This window comes from Dendrobates tinctorius, unplaced genomic scaffold, assembly GCF_039654945.1.
Source record: "Dendrobates tinctorius isolate UK_male_01 unplaced genomic scaffold, ASM3965494v1 ptg000092l, whole genome shotgun sequence".
Taxonomy (NCBI): Eukaryota; Metazoa; Chordata; class Amphibia; order Anura; family Dendrobatidae; genus Dendrobates; species Dendrobates tinctorius.
In genome coordinates, this window is record NW_027361760.1 from 7,818,127 (window position 1) to 7,838,604 (window position 20,478).

The window sequence follows — 20,478 nt, forward strand, 5'->3', positions numbered from 1 at the left end:
AAGTGGGGCGAGGAAGGGCAGCCGGTCATAATAGATGTACTTCCTTTTAACATATCCAGCATCCCCACTCCTGGACCGCTGCTGGCGTTCCCGGCGGTACTGGTCCCGGATGCTTCGCCAGCGTTTAATCACATCTTCCACTGCAATGTGACAGGAAATATTGTCAAATTCACATATTTGAGAGGTCACATTTTCGACCAGTAGTCTAGGCATGGGGCCTTCTGGGGTGTGCTTTCTACCCATGGTGGCATATGTAATTGGGCAGATACACAGGGTCTCTTTAGCTACACTTAATAATTGGTTTGTCAAGGAGGATGAGGAGCTTGTGGCCTAACCCCAAATTATGGCTGTGTGAAGCCACGTGTCACATCCAAATCTAACGGCCTCATGAGGCAAAAAGTACATGCACAGGAAGGGGGGTGCTGATTCTAAATTCCTTTTTTGTTGCGAGCTAAGGTTGCTCATGTTTTGCGTTGTACTTACGAATTTTATGCTGCTCCTCACGTGGTCGGTCACAAAAGTCATGGTACATCTGGCGACAGATGCGCCTCCATGACGCCTCCTTTCTTGCCCGGTTTGCATAATTTGCATCGCGTTGGTCCCAGATTTCGGGACGCTCCTGCACCAGGACAATGAGCATCTCCACATTTATGTACGTGGACGCCATGCTGCTGCTGTACTCCGTGGAGGCGTACTTCCTGGATGTCTGGAGCACTTTTTGAGCTCATTTGCATGTCTAGGCTTCCTGATGATGGATTGGCCCATTTCCTGTCACCTGCCAAAAGACCTGTGTATTGCTCCCAGGTCACACGTTTGGTCCGTGTATAATCCGTATTTTTTGCGTGCCCATAGACTTGCATTGGCGTATTACGGGCGTAGTACGCTGACAATCGCAGCATGCTGCGAGTGGCACGGAGCGTAGGATACTGAGGAGAAATATACGGCTGGTGCGAGTGACCCCATAGAGAATCATTTGTCCGTGTCTAATGCGTGCTTTTAGCGCCTCTCACTCGGCCGTATTCCTCGCCAGTGTGACCCCGGCCTTATGGTTTTTTCAACTGACCAATCAATGTGGATGTGATTTTAGGAAAACTCTTGTCCACTGTGCACCTAAAGGCGCTGCTGAACCATGCAGGCTTTACCTATCTGTTTGCTTGATAGGCTTCCATTGAAAGTCAGGAAAAAAAAAATGTAGGTGCAGGATCACAGCTTTTTTTCTAATAGAAAAAATACAAATCTTAATCAGATATAGGGGGAAATGTATCAAAAATGGAATAAACCCAGAATGTTTTTTGGTTTTGTATATTATGGTGCAGACGCCTGTAGAAAACATGCAGATAAAAAGCAGCTTCCTCATAGAAGCCTAGAGAAAAGCCACACAAAGCAGCACTATCTTTAGAAGCACAGTGGGCAAGTTTTCATAGAAACACATCCACTTTGCTTCGACAGTTAATCACTACAGATTTTCCACACACAAAAAAACCCAAAGCAATTACTCCAAGTGTGAACATGGCCTAAAAGTCACTTGACCCACCAAGAAGACAATTTGATGAATATTACCTGGGGCCCGTCTTCGGCCTCCTTGAGGTCGCTAAATGACTGCAGCACTTCTCAGACTACCTGCTACGTGCAGGTGTAGTCAGACACTCCTGGACTCGGAATCCGCAATACAGGTAGGATGTGCAGGGGCAGCAGCACCAAGGGGAACCACAAGAGGGCGCAGGTAACATTACTCCACATAGGCCATCACATGACTACCTGGACTGCATAACTGTGGAACACACTATAGACCTACTTCAGAAATCAGACAATCCGATCACATCTTTCATATCCCACGTCAGGCTACAAAGTGAAAGCTGTGCTCGGATTGGTTGCCATCAGTAGCGCGGTCCTATACCTAGTAACAAGCCGCTTCCACAGATACCTTCCCGTTGAACACTCTGCGTCGCTCAGTGAGAGAAGGATATGAGCGGATACTTCCCGTTACGTCGACCAGCATCCTATCGCTGCTCACGTTAACCAATGAGGTAACTTACACATACTCCCCCCCCTCATACCTACTAATTGCTACCGAGGGCTCTCAGACTATGCGCGTCACGTGACGCCCTACCTGGGCCACGCCCCCTTTTTCCGCCCAGTTGCCAATCGTGGACGTCGCTCACATCCGGGCCACGCTGCTCCTCCTGCTCCGGTGCTCGGCGGCTGGAGGTAACCGGGACCAGGGTGTGGCACGACCGATGCTGATTCCCCGCAGGATGGGGACAGCCATTAATATGTGGGGCTTGGAGGAAGTTTTACCTCTGTGAATGGAGTGTAATTGTATGGAGACTAGTGTGAGGCTCGCTCGAAATTCACGTAGTGCCACCGTGACGTGGAAGCCGCAAGTGTGGGACGTGTCGGTGAAGTCAGCTGTAATCCTTCACGTGTACGCGATCTGCGATGAATATAAGGCAGTCAGGGTACTGCGGCTGTGTGCGAGTGACCAAGGGTGGCAGAACATTGGCCAGCTAGAGGGGAGGTAACTTTGTATACTAAGGCATGTACCCCCCCCCCCCCGATGTATAGTGTGTGGGGGTATCGTGTGCCCCCCCGACGTATAGTGCGTGGGGGTATCGTGTGCCCCCCCCGACGTATAGTGCGTGGGGGTATCGTGTGCCCCCCCCCCCGACGTATAGTGCGTGGGGGTATCGTGTGCCCCCCCCCCCGACGTATAGTGCGTGGGGGTATCGTGTGCCCCCCCCCGACGTATAGTGCGTGGGGGTATCGTGTGCCCCCCCCCCCGACGTATAGTGCGTGGGGGTATCGTGTGCCCCCCCCCCGACGTATAGTGCGTGGGGGTATCGTGTGCCCCCCCCCCGACGTATAGTGCGTGGGGGTATCGTGTGCCCCCCCGACGTATAGTGCGTGGGGGTATCGTGTGCCCCCCCCGACGTATAGTGCGTGGGGGTATCGTGTGCCCCCCCCCGACGTATAGTGCGTGGGGGTATCGTGTGCCCCCCCCCCGACGTATAGTGCGTGGGGGTATCGTGTGCCCCCCCCCCCGACGTATAGTGCGTGGGGGGGGTATCGTGTGCCCCCCCCCCCGACGTATAGTGCGTGGGGGGGGTATCGTGTGCCCCCCCCGACGTATAGTGCGTGGGGGGGGTATCGTGTGCCCCCCCCGACGTATAGTGCGTGGGGGGGGTATCGTGTGCCCCCCCCGACGTATAGTGCGTGGGGGGGGTATCGTGTGCCCCCCCCGACGTATAGTGCGTGGGGGGGGTATCGTGTGCCCCCCCCGACGTATAGTGCGTGGGGGGGGTATCGTGTGCCCCCCCCGACGTATAGTGCGTGGGGGGGGTATCGTGTGCCCCCCCCGACGTATAGTGCGTGGGGGGGGTATCGTGTGCCCCCCCCGACGTATAGTGCGCGGGGGGGGGGTATCGTGTGCCCCCCCCGACGTATAGTGCGCGGGGGGGGGTATCGTGTGCCCCCCGACGTATAGTGCGCGGGGGGGGGTATCGTGTGCCCCCCCGACGTATAGTGCGCGGGGGGGGGTATCGTGTGCCCCCCCGACGTATAGTGCGCGGGGGGGGTATCGTGTGCCCCCCCCGACGTATAGTGCGCGGGGGGGGTATCGTGTGCCCCCCCCGACGTATAGTGCGCGGGGGGGGTATCGTGTGCCCCCCCCCCCCCGACGTATAGTGCGCGGGGGGGGGTATCGTGTGCCCCCCCCCCCCCGACGTATAGTGCGCGGGGGGGGTATCGTGTGCCCCCCCCCCCCGACGTATAGTGCGCGGGGGGGGTATCGTGTGCCCCCCCCCGACGTATAGTGCGCGGGGGGGGTATCGTGTGCCCCCCCCCGACGTATAGTGCGCGGGGGGGGGGTATCGTGTGCCTTGCTCCTTTGTACACACTGGGAATCCATCTTGTGTGTCTGTCCTTAAGATTGGGCTGAAATCCCCTTAGTGTAAGCTCCAGTGGGTGTGGAATGGCTTCATGAGCCCCCCCAAATCACTTTAGACAGAGCTATGAGGGTTGCCGGTCAGGCTCATTAGTGATCCCCACAGATCGCACATAGTAGTTTATGGATCCAGTGAGCCCATACACTGCTCTATGTGCATGTCTCATGCAGGAACTAGACCATTCGCATCTGTGGAGATCTTCGGACCCACTGATCTGCAGCGCATAGCAACAATTGTGACTTGTGTAAAACAAAAAAAATGTATCATGCTAGATGCTCTTTAAACATTGCTGATGGAAATATGACTGTATAGTGTGGCCGTAAGTGTACATTCAGGCCGGAAACCTTTGTACTTGCTCTATCCTTTAGTGGTCTCCTTGCAAAAAAGCATTAAGAATAGCTGAGATCCTGGCGCAGGAGGAGCAGGGACCATCGTGGGCCACTGGGGAAACAGCGGTAAGAGATTGGGCAATAGAAGTTAGTTTTTTTTTTTTTTTGTTATGGAGCATAAATTTTAGTGGACATACTCTGTTTTTCAGGAAGTGAAGGCTGAATTTCATGACTTATTTGCATTTCACGGCTATGATGTATCAGATTGTCTATCAGACAGTGAAGTAGATAATACTCATCCTGAAACCGTACAGACTATTGGTTTTCTACAAACGGTAAGGCATTACAGAATGCTGTAGATAAGCCCCTGATGTCGGTGTCTGCAGCAAATAGTCGAAAAAAAGGGAGACAGATTCCCTTTTAATCCAGACAGTCAGACCACACAAAAGCATTCATAAACAACATTTCCTACATGTCTGCTTTACATCAGCACCATTTGTAAAATGTTGTTTTATTTTGTTAGCCTTTTAGGTGGTTTAAAAATGTAGCTGTAATTTTTCACATTTTCAAGAAAATTTACAAAATGTATTTTTTTGAAAGTCCTATTCAGGTTTGAAGTGACTTCTGGGGTCCTAGATATTGGAAAACCTCCATAAGTGATAGCATTTTAAAAACAGCTCCTCCAGTCATATTGAAAACCTGTTGTCAGGTAGTTTATTAACCCTTCAGATGATAAGGAATGAATGCAAAGTGACATGACAGGAATGAAAAAATGTATTTTTACCACTTAAATGTCGCTGACGTCTGGACAGGCCACTGTAGCCGGCAGACTTTAACGTCGCCATTTGGCCATGAATTGCCATGGCAAACATCAGGACCAGACAGTCATGATCTTAGGGTGCTGATAGGGTTAAGGAGGGAGCCCCCACACTCTGTTAACCATTTATATGATGTAGTCACCATTGACAGCAGCATCTAAGGTATTAAACAGATTTGGACAGTGCAAACACTGATCATGGCTAATGCAGCAAGTTGTCAGCTTTAAGGCCCCTTTACATTTAGCAATGCACCAGCGATCCGACCACGATGCGACCCGGTCAGGATCGCTGGTGCATCGCTAAATGGTCGCTAGTGAGCTGCCAAACAGGCAGATCTCACAGCGATGTAGCGATGCAGCAGCGGTCGTTACTTACCTTTCACACGCAGCGATGCTGACGTCCTCCTGCCCGCGTCGCTCCTCGGCGCCAGCAGGAAGCGCCCGACGAGAAATGGACCCGGCTGATCTCACACGATCTGTGACAGACAGCAGGGGAGCCGGTTGGAGGTAAGTATCACAGATGGCGATATCGCTAGCAATATCGTTGCTGCGTCACAAAATCGGTGACACTTTAGCAATATTGCTAGCGATATCGCTATGTGTAAAACCCCCTTTAGTGTACAGCCGACAGCTGGTGGATTGTCACCTGTATGGGGAGGCTATTTGCTTATGTCTCAGGTCAGTAAAAAGACGTATTGGCGGTCATTAAGGGGTTAATAAATTTACTGCAAATCACAGGTACTCGAATTGCTCTGAGAAGATTATACATGTATAATATATGTTACAGACAAAAAGTTTGGACACCTCATTCAAAGAGTTTTCTTTATTTTCATGACTATGAAAATTGTAGATTCACTCTGAAGGCATCAAAACTATGAATTAACACATGTGGAATTATATAATTAACAAAGTGTGAAACAACTGTAAATATGTCTTATATTCTTGGTTCATCAAAGTAGCCACCTTTTGCTTTGATTACTGCTTTGCACACTCTTGGCATTCTCTTGATGAGCTTCAAGAGGTAGTCACCGGAAATGGTCTTCCAACAGTCTTGGAGTTCCCAGAGATGCTTAGCATTTCTTGGCCCTTTTGCCTTCACTCTGCGGTCCAGCTCACCCCAAACCATCTCGATTGGGTTCAGGTCTGGTGACTGTGGAGGCCAGGTCATCTGGCGTAGCACCCCATCACTCTCCTTCTTGGTCAAATAGCCCTTATACAGCCTGGAGGTGTTTTTGGGGTCATTGTCCTGTTGAAAAACAAATGATGGTCCAACTAAACGCAAACCGGATGGAATAGCATGCCATGCTGTGGTAGCCATGCTGGTTCAGTATGCCTTCAATTTTGAATAAATCCCCGACAGTGTCACCAGCAAAGCACCCCCACACCATCACACCTCCTCCTCCATTCTTCACGGTGGGAACCAGGCATGTAGAGTCCATCCTTTCACCTTTTCTGCGTCGCAGAAAGACACGGTGGTTGGAACCAAAGATCTCAAAGTTGTTTCACGCTTTTTTGTTAATTATATAATTCCACATGTGTCAATTCATAGTTTTGATGCCTTCAGAGTGAATCTACAATTTTCATAGTCATGAAAATAAAGAAAACTCTTTGAATGAGAAGGTGTGTCCAAGGTGTGTGTGTGTATGTATAATCTCTCTATCACTGTAAGCGTCACTCTGTCCGAAGCCTTTATAGACTGCGCGACGCGCCTGCGCAGTCTAGCTCCAGACAGAATGAGGCAGCCAGCGGTGAGGAGTGTGTATGGCGCCGGAGATGGCGGTACCGTACACACTGCATACCGCCTGACGGAGCGTTGCCGCGGCGCTTCGGCCGGAGCCCGGGGCAGGAGTGCGGCCGGAATTGCGCATGCCCATAGCGCGATCCGGCGCCATTTTACTGAAGACACACTTGCAGTGTATCTTCAGCAATATGGCGCCGGACAGCGCTATGGACATGTGTGATTCCGGCCGCACTCCTGCCCCGGCCTCTAGCAGAACGTGACAGGGCTGGAGCACAGGAAAGAAGGGTGAGTGTAAATTTTTTTTTTTTTTTTTTTTTATTTGTATGTGTGTAGTATTAAAAGTGAGGGGACCATGCATACCATGTTTGCGGGATGAGGGGTACCATGCATACCATGTTTGCGGGATGAGGGGTACCATGCATACCAGGATTGGGGGGGTGAGAGTACCATGCATACCAGGGTAGCAGCATATAGCAGGATGGGAGAGACCATATACCAATAAAAATGCTTGCCACCCGGGCGTAGAACGGGTTCATAGCATTCTATTCATATACATACATACACACTTTGGGGACTGTATCCAACCCATCCCACACTCAACTCAAACAACGCCTTAAGGCTCATTCAGACATCCATGGATCTTGGTCCGAACTTGCATGTATGGGCTGGCTGGCATGACAGCCTTATAGAAATCTATGAAGCTGTCGCGCTGGGGAGTCATGGCCAGTCCATGCATTGCGGTCTGAAATTGGACTGAGATCCACAGACGTCTGAATGAGCCTATAGTGATAAGTCACCTCACCATGGAAACTGATAATACCCAACAGCCCATTCAATATCACCAACAGACTGTTTAAAAATAAAAACATAGTTATTTAACGTTAACGGGATCTCTAGGATCCCATGACAGCACCAGGAGAGAGGGATCCTATCTTCAAGGACAGGAAACCTACAGAATAAAAGGGCGGTACCGCTCCCTCAGTCAGTTGGTTTACAGAGCACAAGAGCACCTTTGGGATATTGTAACAAATATGAACATAATGCTTATTAACCCCTTCACCAACTTGTCTTTTTCTTTCTTTCATTTTTTGCTCCCCTTTTTCCCCAGAGTCATAACTTTTTTTATTTTTCCATCAATATGGCCATGTGAGGGCTTGTTTTTTTTTTTGTGAGACTAGTTGTACTTTTGACCAACAATGGACCATTGGGTTTTACCAAATGGTGCACTGGAAAAAAATTCAAAGTACAGTGAAATTGCAAAAAAAGTGTGATTCCACAATTTTTTTTATTTTTTTTTTTTGTTTGCTATGTTCACTTAAAGGGAATCTGTCACCTATTTTTTGGTATATAAGATGCGGCCACCGCCATCAGAGGCTTATTTACAGCATTACAGAAAGCTGTAGATAAGCCCCCGATGTAACCTGAAAGAGAAGAAAAACGATTTATATTCTACTCACCCAGGGGTGGTCCGGAGTGTGTTGCTGTCCTGGTCCGGCGCCTCCCATCTTCTAGCGATGGCGTCCTCTTTTTTGCTTCCCGTCGCTGCTCCCTGTTGAGGGCAGAGTACTGCAGTGCGTAGGCGCTGGACATCTTCCGGCGCCTGCGCACTGCAGTACTCTGCTCTATCCTCAACAGGGCAGAGCAGTGTGCTGGAGACGCGACGGGAAGCAAAAAAAAAAAATGTCATCGCTAGAAGATGGGAGGCGCCGGACCCGAACTGGACCCAGACCGTTTTTCTTCTTTCAGGTTACATCGGGAGCTTTTTCTGTAATGCTGTAGATAAGCCCCTGATGACGGCCGCATTTTGTATACCAAAAAATAGGTGACAGATTCCCTTTAATGCTAAAGTTGACCTGCCATTATTCTCCATGTCATCTGAGTATGCAGATACCAAACATGTATAGGTTCTTCATTTAACCCCCAAGGGTGGCTTGCACGTTCATGACCGGGCCAATTTTTACAATTCTGACCACTGTCCCTTTGAGGTAATAACTCTGAAACGCTTCCTTGGATCCCCGTGATTCTGACACTGTTTTCTTGTGACATATTGTACTTCATGTTAGTGGTAAAATTTCATTCAAATAACTTGCGTTTATTTGTGAAAACGGAAATTTGGTGAAAATTTTGCAATTTTCCAACTTTGAACTTTTATGCCCTTAAATCAGATATGGCACACACAACTTAATAAGTAACATTTCCCATATGCTTACTTTACATCAGCACAATTTTGGAGCCAAAATTTTTTTTTTGTTAGGAAGTTATAAGGGTTAAAAGTTGACCAGCGATTTCTCATTTTTGCAACACCATTTTATTTTTGCGGACCACATCACATTTGAAGTCACTTTGAGGGGGTCTATGTGATAGAAAATACCCAAAAGTGACACCATTCTAAAAAACTGCACCCCTCAAGGTGCTCAAAACCATATTCAAGAAGTTTATTAACGCTTCAGGTGCTTCACAGGAATTTTTTGAATGTTTAAAAAAAATGAACATTTAACTTTTTTCACAAAAAAATTACTTCAGGTCCAATTTTTTTTATTTTACCAAGGGTAACAGGAGAAATTGGACTGCAAAAGTTATTGTGCAATTTGTCCTGAGTACGCTGATACCTGATATGTGGGGGGGACCACTTTCGGCGCATGGCAGAGCTCAGAAGGGAAGGAGCGCCGTTTGACTTTTTCAATGCAAAATTGGCTGGAATTCAGATCGGACGCCATGTCACGTTTGGAGAGCCCCTGATGTGCCTAAACAGTGGAAACCCCCCCCAAGGAACTTATCTAGATATGTGGTGAGAACTTTGAACCCCCAAGGGCTTCACAGAAGTTTGACGTACAGCCGTACAATTAAAAAATCATATTTTTTCCGCAAAAATGATCTTTTCACCCCCAATTTTTATTTTCCCAAGGGTAACGGGACCCTAAAAGTTATTGTGCAATTTGTCCTGAGTACGCGGAAACTTGACCCCCCCCCCCCCAAGGAACTTGTCTAGATGTGTGGTGAGCACTTTGAACCCCCAAGGGCTTCACAGAACTTTATAATGCCCGGGCGTGAAAATAAAAAAAATCATATTTTTTCCACAAACATCTTTTAGTCCCCAATTTTTTTTTTTTTTTGAACCATAATTTTTATTGAAGTATAACAATAAAAATAGAAATTGAACATACAGATTATGGGCAGTAACAATCATTTTTACTTTCATCCAGTCGGTTATCTTTAATAATAAGCAAGTATCTCTTTTCTGGCTTCCAGTGTCAAAATTTAACAATCATTATGCAACATTGAAACCCCAATGGTTGAACCTCCACCTATACACCAGACAGACCTGAGCTCCAGCATTCCCCTTGTCCTAATCTCGCCTGGAGTCAGAGTACTCCAGCCATTTTCCCCATGTAACTTCAAACTTGTACCCTCTATTATTGCTGATTGCTATCATGTTTTCCATACTACAATTATATCGCATCTTGGCCCTTATTTCTTGAGCAGTCGGAACCTGCGAAGTTTTCCATTTACTCGCAATACACCCTCTAACCACTGTCAAAAATTGTATGGTTATTATTGCATCATTATGGTCCATATCTTCCAGACCTATGGACAACAAGGCAGTTTCAGGCCCCAACTCCACACCATAGCCCAGTATCGAGCTTAAACATTGTTGTGTCTCCGCCCAGACAGGTTGAATCAGCCCACACTCCCACCAGACGTGAAGCAACGAGCCTGGCTGTTTATTACACTTCCAGCACGTGTCTGATAATGGAGGATATATTTTCTGTAAACGCGCTGGCGTATAATACCATCTGTACAAAATTTTTCTTGATATTTCCAAGTGATTAATACAATGGGACATTTTTTTGTGTATTTGAAAAGAGTAATCCCATTGTTCTTCCCGGAAATGTGTTTTCAAATCAATTTCCCATTTCCCCACAAATGGTAGGGAGTGCGGGACGCCCATGTCATTCAAGACCTCATACGCCCTTGATATTCCCCCCTTTGTGTCTTTGTTAACCTCAAAAAAGTTTTCGTATGGTGAGACCAATCCCTGTTGTTCTGTTTTAACACTTGTTAATAAGTGTCTAATTTGGAGGTATTTGTAAAAATCCCTCTTATGTACCCCAAACATTCTAACTAGATCACCAAACGGTCTTAGATCCGAATTATTCATAACATTTCCAACTTTAAGTAGACCCTTCGAGATCCAGTCTCCCAGATCCAAATTCTGGATCAAGTTACCCACTACATTCATAGGAAGCTTATGTATTCTTGTAGGGAGTAATTTCTGTCCTATCATCTGCATTAACCAAGTGTTCGCGCCTGCTCGTATCGTGGGGTGTCTTGGCAATTGCTCCTTTTTGGCCAAACGAAGATGCCACATATACGAGACCATAGAGGGATGCCCCACTATCTGCGCTTCCAGTTTTACCCAAGTCTTTGCAGAGTTCCCATCCCACCAGTATCTTAACTGATCTAACAACGTAGCGCGGTAGTATGCGCGTACACATGGGCATCCCAGCCCCCCAAGTTTTATTGGCAAAAACAAGAATTTCGCTGATACTCTCGCTCTTCGTTGGTTCCATATGTAAGTCATTAAAGCGGATTGGAGCCTGTGGAGGATGTGAAGTGGGACTTGGATAGGCAAGTTGTGAAAATAATATAAAATTTGGGGTAATACCATCATTTTTACCACTGATATCCGGCCTAACCAGGATATCATTGTTTTGGAAAAGGGCTGCAACTCCTTATGGATATTCTGCAGTAAACGTGCGTAATTTATTTTACCCAGATTTTTGATTGGGTAAGTTAATTGAATCCCTAAGTATGGAATTGAGTCAGCCCTCCAAGTCAAAGGATATTGTTCCATTAGTTTCTGTTTTGTAGCCTGTGGAATACCCATATCAAGAATTAAACATTTACTTAAATTAATTTTGTAATAGCTAGCTTGTCCGAATTGGGTAATAAGTCTGAATATGTGGGGCAGGGAGACCTCAGGATTCGTGACGCATAATATGACGTAGTCAGCAAATAGACCTATCTTATTTTCCATAGTGTCCAGTCTGATCCCAGAAATTTCTTTCTCCATTCTTATAGCCTGGGCAAATGGTTCCATCAATGAGACGAATATCAATGGGGAGAGGGGGCACCCCTGCCTCGTTCCGTTTGTGATATTAAACCCAGGAGACAGTTGCCCAGAGTATAATGCCATAATGGAAGACAGAATGGGTCCCCCGAATCCAAAACATCTAAGCATCCTCTCCATAAATCCCCAGTGGATTCTGTCAAACGCCTTCTCCGCATCCAATGACGGGAGCAGAGAAGGCGTACGACTCCCCTCCACCTCAGCAATTAAATCGATAAGGCGTCTGGTTCCGTCACTGGTTTGCCTATTTTTGACAAATCCAACTTGATCCCAGTGGACCAACTCGGGAAGGATGTCTAGGAGTCTCAGAGATGGTACTTTAGCAAATAGTTTGACGTCCGTGTTCAAAAGCGAAATTGGCCGAAAGTTTGCCGGGGTATTTGGATCCTTTCCTGGCTTGGGCAGGGTGATAATATGAGCGTTCAGCATTTCTGCTGGAAAGGCACCATTCTTGGTAGCTTCGTTGAACACTCACCAAATAAGGGGAGATCAAATTTTTATATTTTACATAATAGTTGTTTGGAATGCCATCTGGTCTTGGGGCCTTATGTAGCTTCAGGGTATCAATAGCTCTATGGATTTCCAATATTGTGAGTTCCTGAGATAATGTTTCTTTCTGTGTGGGTGATAACGTGGGTAAGCTTATTGAGTCTAAGAATATCCCTATTTCTGCATCACTTGATTGGTGGGTTTGATTATCTCCTTTTAAATTGTATAAAGATTCATAATAGTTGGCAAATTCGTTTGCGATTCTCTGAGGGTCTATTATTTTTTCCTTATTGGGGCCATTTAAATATAGGATACGGGATTTTGCTGCATGTATTTTCACCTGTTTGGCCAATAATTCCACAGATTTATTTCCATGCCAATAATATTTCATTTTGAGTTTTTTGAGGGCTTTCTCGTATGTGTGTAGATTAAGCTCATGTAGCCGTTTATGAAGGTCTGAAATCTCAGCCGCTCTTGTGGGAGAGTATGATCTTTTGTGCAATCTATGTAATCTTCCCAATTTGGTTTGAATATCATGTACTGCAGTTTGCGTAGATTTTTTATAGTGGGAAGCCTGCTTTATAAAATGTCCCCTCATGACCGCCTTATGTGCACACCATAGGGTTGCGTCCGATACTTCTCCGTTATCATTTTGTATAAAATAGTCTTGAATGGGTTGTTGCGTTTGTGATGCATAAGTGGGGTGGTTCAGGATGTAAGTATTGAGCCTCCAAATTGGGGATCTATCTGTGTCATGCTTCTCTTCTATTTCTAATGTGATAGGAGCGTGGTCGCTCCAAGTTATAGTACCTATGTTAGCGGTTAACACTCGAGGGATTATTGTTTTATTAACTAGAAAAAAATCAATTCTCGTGTAGGTATTATGCGGGTGAGAGAAACGTATAATCTCGTGTAGATGGGTTTTTAAGTCTCCAAATGTCGTACAGTTCTTGCATGTGTAACAATTTGGTGAGTGGGCTAGGGTTGAGTTTATTTAATCTAGCTGTGGTATCCATGTTGGGCCACAACCGTACATTAAAATCCCCTACTACTATAAGAGAGCCTTTCTTGACTTTAATAGCGCTTGCTATTGTCTTCTTAATGAGTATATTGTCCTTTGTTGGGGGCATATATAGTTACTAATGTGTATGGGATGTTGTTGATTGAACACTGTAGTATAATGTATCTTCCATGAGAATCTATAATTTGATTAGTTAGAGAAAAGGCCACCGAGTCCCTTATTGCAATCGATACCCCACCTTTTTTCCTATTCGCCGGTGCTAGAATCACATGAGGGATTCTTTTATGTTTTAATCTACTCATATGTTCACTGTTTAAATGAGTCTCCTGTATACACAATATATCTGCATTGGTCCTCAGTGCCTCCTTCCATAATATTGACCTCTTGTAAGGGGAAATTAGGCCTTTGGCATTTACAGATAAAAACTTAATCACCATCTATGAGTGTGATTAAGAATGCGGAGTGCCGCTGCTGTGTATATGGTATACTGGTGGGATATACTCCCTTGTGTAGGTTTACCAAACATGCCATGAAACATACAATCTCATACTTATCCTGGGCACTGGCGCCCACGGTCATTACTTGTTCAAATTGCTTCTCGCCCCTTTTCCCTACCCCTGAAGATCCGACTGTGAAATGCTGCCACTGTGAATGCAAAGAAAAATAAACACAAACACAAATAACATTCAAACTAATAACTATGCCCTCTAAGGCACATATACACGGAGCCCGTACAGGCTGCCCGTCATGGGTATCGGGAGCCCAGCAAAAGCTTAATAGACCAAATACGGCCTGGGCCCTGAGATAAGTCCCAAAAATGGACCAATACCAGAAAAAGTACCAAATTCGGAGAAAAACAGCAAAAGAAACCATAAAAATTAAGAAGCAATGAAAAATCAAAAGGGTTGCATGAAAGATCTCCATATGTAGAAAAAAACAAAACCAAAAACCGGAGTTCAGAAGATCCTGGTGAATGATCCATGTCCAAGTCCCGATAGCCGTAATTGATGGGGTCCTGCCATAAATGACCCCCGACTTCTCAGACCCGGATAGTCCTACCCCAGAGGGTTTTACTGCTCTCAATTTGTATAACCGAAAATAACGAAGCCATAAGAGCTCCCCTGAAAAATATCAACCAACAGAGGACCTCTCCAGATTTCCATTTCCTGTTCCAGGAGACTAAGCCAGTTCCTTGTTGCATGCTGCTCACGCTTGAGACCATTCCTCCAAAATTGGTAGTGGGTTTTTCCCTTGACCTTCCCTAGTTTTGAGAGGGAGATTCCATTCTTTACAAAGGCGTAAAGCTTGCTCCGAGTTGTTCGCCACATGTGGCCTGCGCCCATCTTTCGTTATTACCAACTTCACTGGGAACCCCCACTTGTACGGGATATTGTGTTCTCTTAGGATCCCCGTGCATGATGAGAATGTTCTCCTGCGCGCTAGAGTGAAAGCTGACAAATCCGCAAATATAACTATGTCTTTAAAGCGGTCGGGCAGAGACGGCAGATTTCGAGCAGCCTCCATCACCTTCTCTTTTATGTGAAAGAAATGGATTCTAACTATAACATCTCTCGGTATTGTGGTTGGGAGACGGTTTGGCTTGGGCAATCTATGGGCCCTATCCATAATCAAGTCGAGCTGTGTGGTTTCCGGCAACAGACATGAGAAATAATCAGTAAGAAATTCTTTGAGGTCTTCAGTCTTCACCGTTTCCGCAATGCCCCTCAAACGGATGTTGTTGCGGCGAGATCTGTCTTCCATATCTGCTACTTTGTTTTAATGCGTCTACATCTTCATCCGTGGACACCACTGTGTCCACCACCTCATTGTGCGCAGCAGTTAACTCCGCCATCTTATCTTCTATGTGGGACGTGCGTTCTTCCAGAACATTAATGTCCTTTTGCATAGATCTAAGCATGTTTTGCATATCTTTTTTAAAAGTAGACATTATTTCAGACATAAGTTGTCTCATAGTGTGCTCATTTAATGGTTCTCCAGCAGAAGTGAATACATTGCTCTGTCTGTATTCTTTAGAGCCGCTTGAGGCCCTTAGGCCTCTTCCATGAGGGGATGCCTGGGGATGGATTTCTGAGTCCTCCCCCCCTGCTCCTGTCCTCCTGCGCCGTGGAGGTTCCGGAGTCAACCCCACCGTTATCCTCCTTGCTATAATCGGGTAGGCTGCTCCCCTTGTGTTCCCCCTCAGCAAGCCTCCGTGGAGATTCTCCTACCTCTCCCCTTGAGCGTGGGGCGGTTGAGCGCTGTGCCTCCATGCCGCGTCTGAGCTTCCCAGCGCCGTTTTGCTCACTCTCCACCGCCGGATAAAACTGGGTGAGTTTGAGGGGGCTTTTCCTCCCCTTTCCGCTGCTGCGTAGATCTTTCATGGCCCCACACTCCCGCTACTTTCCGCTGTCCGTCGGGTCTGGAGCCGCTGCTGTACGTAGCTGTGTGCCGCTTTATGGGGTCAGTATGCACCGGAGAAGTTCTACTATTCTTCTGTCTCCATGTGCAGCAGGCCACGCCCCTCAGTCCCCAATTTTATTTTTTCGAAATCTTCTGTGAAGCCCTTGGTCTGCGGGTGTCATGTCGCGTTTGGAGAGCCTCTGATGTGCCTAAACTGTTGAAACTCCCCACAAGTGACCCCATTTTGCAAACTAGACCCCCCCCCCCCACCACAGAACTTGTCTAGATGTGTGGTGAGCACTTTGAGGCTATGTGCCCACGTAGCGTTCTTGATGCAGAATATTCCTGAGCGGAAACGCACACCCTCTTCCCTAGAAAACGCATGCGTTTTATGAAGCGCTTTTGTAAGTGTTTGACGCTTTTGTTAAGCGTTTTCGCATGCGTTTTCCTATGCGTTTTTGCAATACAATTGAATGTATGCGGAAACGCATGCGTTTCCGCAAAATTAATGCACATACTGTGTTTTGTTCCACTTAGCATTTCTGCAGCGGAAAAAAACGCACCATTAGCACAACATTTGGGGATTCCATTCTGATTACATTGGATGCTTTTCTTAAGCGTTTCCGCAGCAGAAACGTTTGTCTAAAAGCGCTGCGGAAACGCTTGAACGCAACGTGGGCACACAGCCTGTACCCCCCAGTGCTTCACAGAAGTTTATAACTCCCGGGCGTGAAAATAAAAAATCATATTTTTATCGCTTTTTATTCCGATTTTTGGGATGCAGAATGAACAAAAACCAGCATTTCAAGAATTTCTTTTGGGGGTGCGTTTACACCGTTCCACGTGCGTTAAAATCGATAAGGCGGTTTTATTCTTCGGGTCAGTACGATTACAGCGATACCTCATTTATGTCTTTTTTTTATGTTTTGGCGCTTTTATGCAATGAAAACAATCTTATTATTTAAAATTATTTTTGCATCGCTTTATTCTGCGAGCTATAACTTTATTTTTTCGCTGATGACGCTGTATGGTGGGTTGTTTTTTGCGGGACAAAATGACATTTTCAGCGGTACCATGGTTATTTATATCCGTCTCTTTGATCGAGCGTTATTGCACTTTTTGTTCGGCAGTATGATAATAAAGCATTATTTTTTGCTTTGTTTTTTTAAGGGGGTTAACTAATGGGACAGTTTTATAGGGCGGGTCGCTACGGACGCGGCGATACCAAATGTGTACTTTTATTATTTGTTTTTTTTTTATTTCCAAAAAGTGAATTTATTAGGGAATATTTTTTTTTTTTAATGAATTATTTTTACACTTTTTTTTTTTAACTTTATTACATTGTCCCAGGGGGGACATCACTGTCATGTGACAGATTTGCTGTGACTGATCAGCGATCTGTCACAGGCAGTGCAGAAGGCTTCCTCATGCCGGCGCTGAGGAAGCCGGCTCCCTGCAGGCCCCCGAAGGTCCCTTCTGCCATATTGGATCCAGGGAACTGCAGGGAAGGAATCCCCCGGAGAAGCGCTGCACATCGCGCTGCTCTGGGGGGCTCAGGGAAGCACGGAGGGAGCCCCCTCCCTGCCGATGCTTCCCTAAACCCCCGGTACACTGCGATCGTGTTTGATCGCAGTGTGCCAGGGCTTAACGTGTCGGGGGCGGTCCGTGACCGCCCCTGACACAGTGCCGGGTGTCAGCTATGACGTAATATCCCGTCCCTGGGAATTAAGTCCCAGGGCACATGCACGGGATAGTACGTCATATGGCAGAAAGGGGTTAAACTGGGGGTGGGGGGAGAATCCAAAGTGTGTAAAGTTGAGTTTGGGGTAGATACGATCTACTTATATATTTATATATTTATATATTCTGGCTTTTTGATTTTCTTATCTCGTTACGACGTTTACTGATCGGATTAATTCTTTTTACATATTGACAGATCGGATGATTCTGAGCGCAGCAATACCAAGTGTTATTTTTACGACACACTGCAGGGCTTGAGCATCTGCTATGGGCGCCGACCCCAGGGCGGTGCTCATAGCAGTTCAGCGATGACTACCACAAGGGTCTTCTGCAGACCCCGGGTTGTAATGCCAACCCGCAGTCATGTGACTTGGGCGCCAGTGGGCTGGCTTTTTGGCACACTTCCGACTCCGGCATGTTCAGTGCCGCTGTCTGAACTTGTTAATACCCATGGGTGGTTTGTGATTCCACCCGCGGCTGTTAGGGGCACATGTCACCTGACATGTGACGCACAAGTTGAGGGCTCATTGCCGGGGCCTGCATCAAAGGGAGGGAGGCGACCTTGTATGTGCCTAGATTTCCAAGGTCGGAAATGGGTTAAAACACCCTGTTATCTACACACAAACAAGTGTGCTCACCCACACGTGATGAGAGGAAATATAAAGGTGCTGTCATGGGCAACTTGAAATCCCATTATTGGTAAGTAGCTACATATTTCTCTCTCCCCAATGACCGCAACAAGGAGAGAATTGCAGATAAATAGAAATCAGCAAGGGACCACAGCCTGTAGAACTTTTCTTCCATAGGTGAGATTAGAGGAAGAGGCCAGATCCAACTGTTAGTGTTTTTTTCGAAAGTAACTTAGTAACACAGTATTTTGAGGTTGAAGGGAGACTTTAAGTCAACCTAGTTCAACCCATAACCTAACATGTTGATCTATAGGAAGGCAAAAAACCCCATGCAGCAAACACTAAGCTCCACTTTGGGGAAAAAAATTTCCTTCCCGATTCCACATATTGCAATCAGACTAGTTCCCTGGATCAATGCAATATCATGGAATCTAGTGTATATGTAACCTGTAACATTATGCTTTTCAAGAAAGGCATCCAGGCCCTTCTTAAATTTTAGTAGGGAATCGCTCATTACAACATCATATGGCAGAGAGTTCCATAGTCTCACTGCTCTTACAGTAAAGAAAGAATCCACGTCTGTGATTGTTTAAACCTTCTTTTCTCCAGATGTAGAGGATGCCCCCTTGTCCCCATCACAGGTCTAAGGGCCGTGTTATACTCTTCAATGTCCCAGCAATCCCACCAACGATCTGACCTGGATGGGATCGCTGTGACATAGTTAGCTGATCGCTGGTGAGCTGTCACATAGGCAGACTCATCAGCGATCAGGACCAGAGAGCATGCTGGTATCCAGGGTAAACAGCGGGTATCTAAGCGCTGCGCTTAGTTACCCGCTGTTTACCCTGGATACCAGCTTCCAGCGTCTGCTGTATGGCGTTGGGAGCTCGCTGATCGTTGGTCTCTCGCTGTCACACGCAGCGATGTGTGCTGCCCAGCAGGAGACCAACGATAGATTTATGGCCCAGACCATTAGACAACTATTAACGATCAGCCAACTGATTGTTAATCGTTGTTACGTGTCACGCAACGATGTCGTTACGACCAAACTGGTGACGTTGCAGTGATATCGTTCACAATATCGTGTGTAACAGGGCCTTAAAAGTAAAAAGATCATTAGAAAAGTCTTTGTACTGTCCCCTCATATATTTATACATTGTAATAAGATCATCCCTAAGCCTTAGTTCTCTAATAACCTTGGTCGCTCTTCTCTGCACCCTCTCCAGTTCAGCTATGTCTTTCTTATTCAGTGGAGACTGGAACTGTACACAGTATTCTAAGTGTGGTCGCACTAGTGACTTGTATAGCGGTAAAATTATGTTCTCCTCATGAGCATCTATGCCTCTTTTAATGCATCCCATTATTTTATTTGCCTTTGCAGCAGCTGCCTGACACTGGCCACTAAATGTGAGTTTGTCATCCACCCATACACCCAGATCTTTTTCAGTGACAGTTCTGCCCAGTGTTTTACAATTAAGCACATAATTATACAGCTTTAGAGAAGAAAGTGGATAGGCACAATCCGTCCCGTGCAAAGAATATCCTTTATTGTGGCATAAAGTTACCAACAGCAGGCAGATAAAATCATGGAGCAAGTACAGATGACGATCGTTTTGCGCATACATTGCGCTTCAACAGGTCATATGTAGGACAAAGCTCACAATATATTTTAAACATTTTAAAACAACCGTTGCCCTTGTCCCACCCACCAAACATCAGGTGACAGCATCTCATTAATTATGAACAAGTGGAAAGCAAAAAAAATTGCAAAAGACAGATTATTTAAAACAAATAAAAATCACAAAAACACAGCCATGTCGATTTTATCATTGAAGCAGCAAATATAAACCTAGCACTCAACTTAAAGGTATTTGCAAGGAGGTTTATTGTAGTACACGAAAAAAGATGTTTCGGTCTGTGACCTTCAGTTACTACAAGGGTAAATATAATTACAAAACAAAATGTCATATAAAACAGAAAAGATAACAAAGGAAAACAGAAGTATATACATACAATACTCGAAATGGTCATATAAAAATAGGATAAATTGGTATCAGATAACGCCAGGTATCCCACACTGCCCATATCACGCCAAATAGTTTAGAAGGAGCCATAGAAAATATATAGCAGCAATCCATAAGAATGTTAAACATACCGTGTGGTATATAGATTGTGTAGAGCTTATAGGCATCTATCAGAAAGGACGATGGTGCTTTAAGCATCTAAAAAAACAAGAT

At 45.9% G+C, this 20,478-nt stretch overlaps 1 protein-coding gene across 1 annotated transcript in view; it reads left to right on the top strand.

The window, feature by feature from the left end:
• Positions 1-20,478, top strand: part of LOC141098497 (uncharacterized) — a 295,534-nt gene that overhangs the window by 32,692 nt on the left and 242,364 nt on the right. The window contains exons 4-6 of the mRNA XM_073586333.1: positions 1,921-2,027; positions 4,313-4,399; positions 4,483-4,608. Coding sequence (XP_073442434.1) covers positions 1,921-2,027; positions 4,313-4,399; positions 4,483-4,608 — 320 coding nt within the window. The remainder of the gene's footprint in view (positions 1-1,920; positions 2,028-4,312; positions 4,400-4,482; positions 4,609-20,478) is intronic.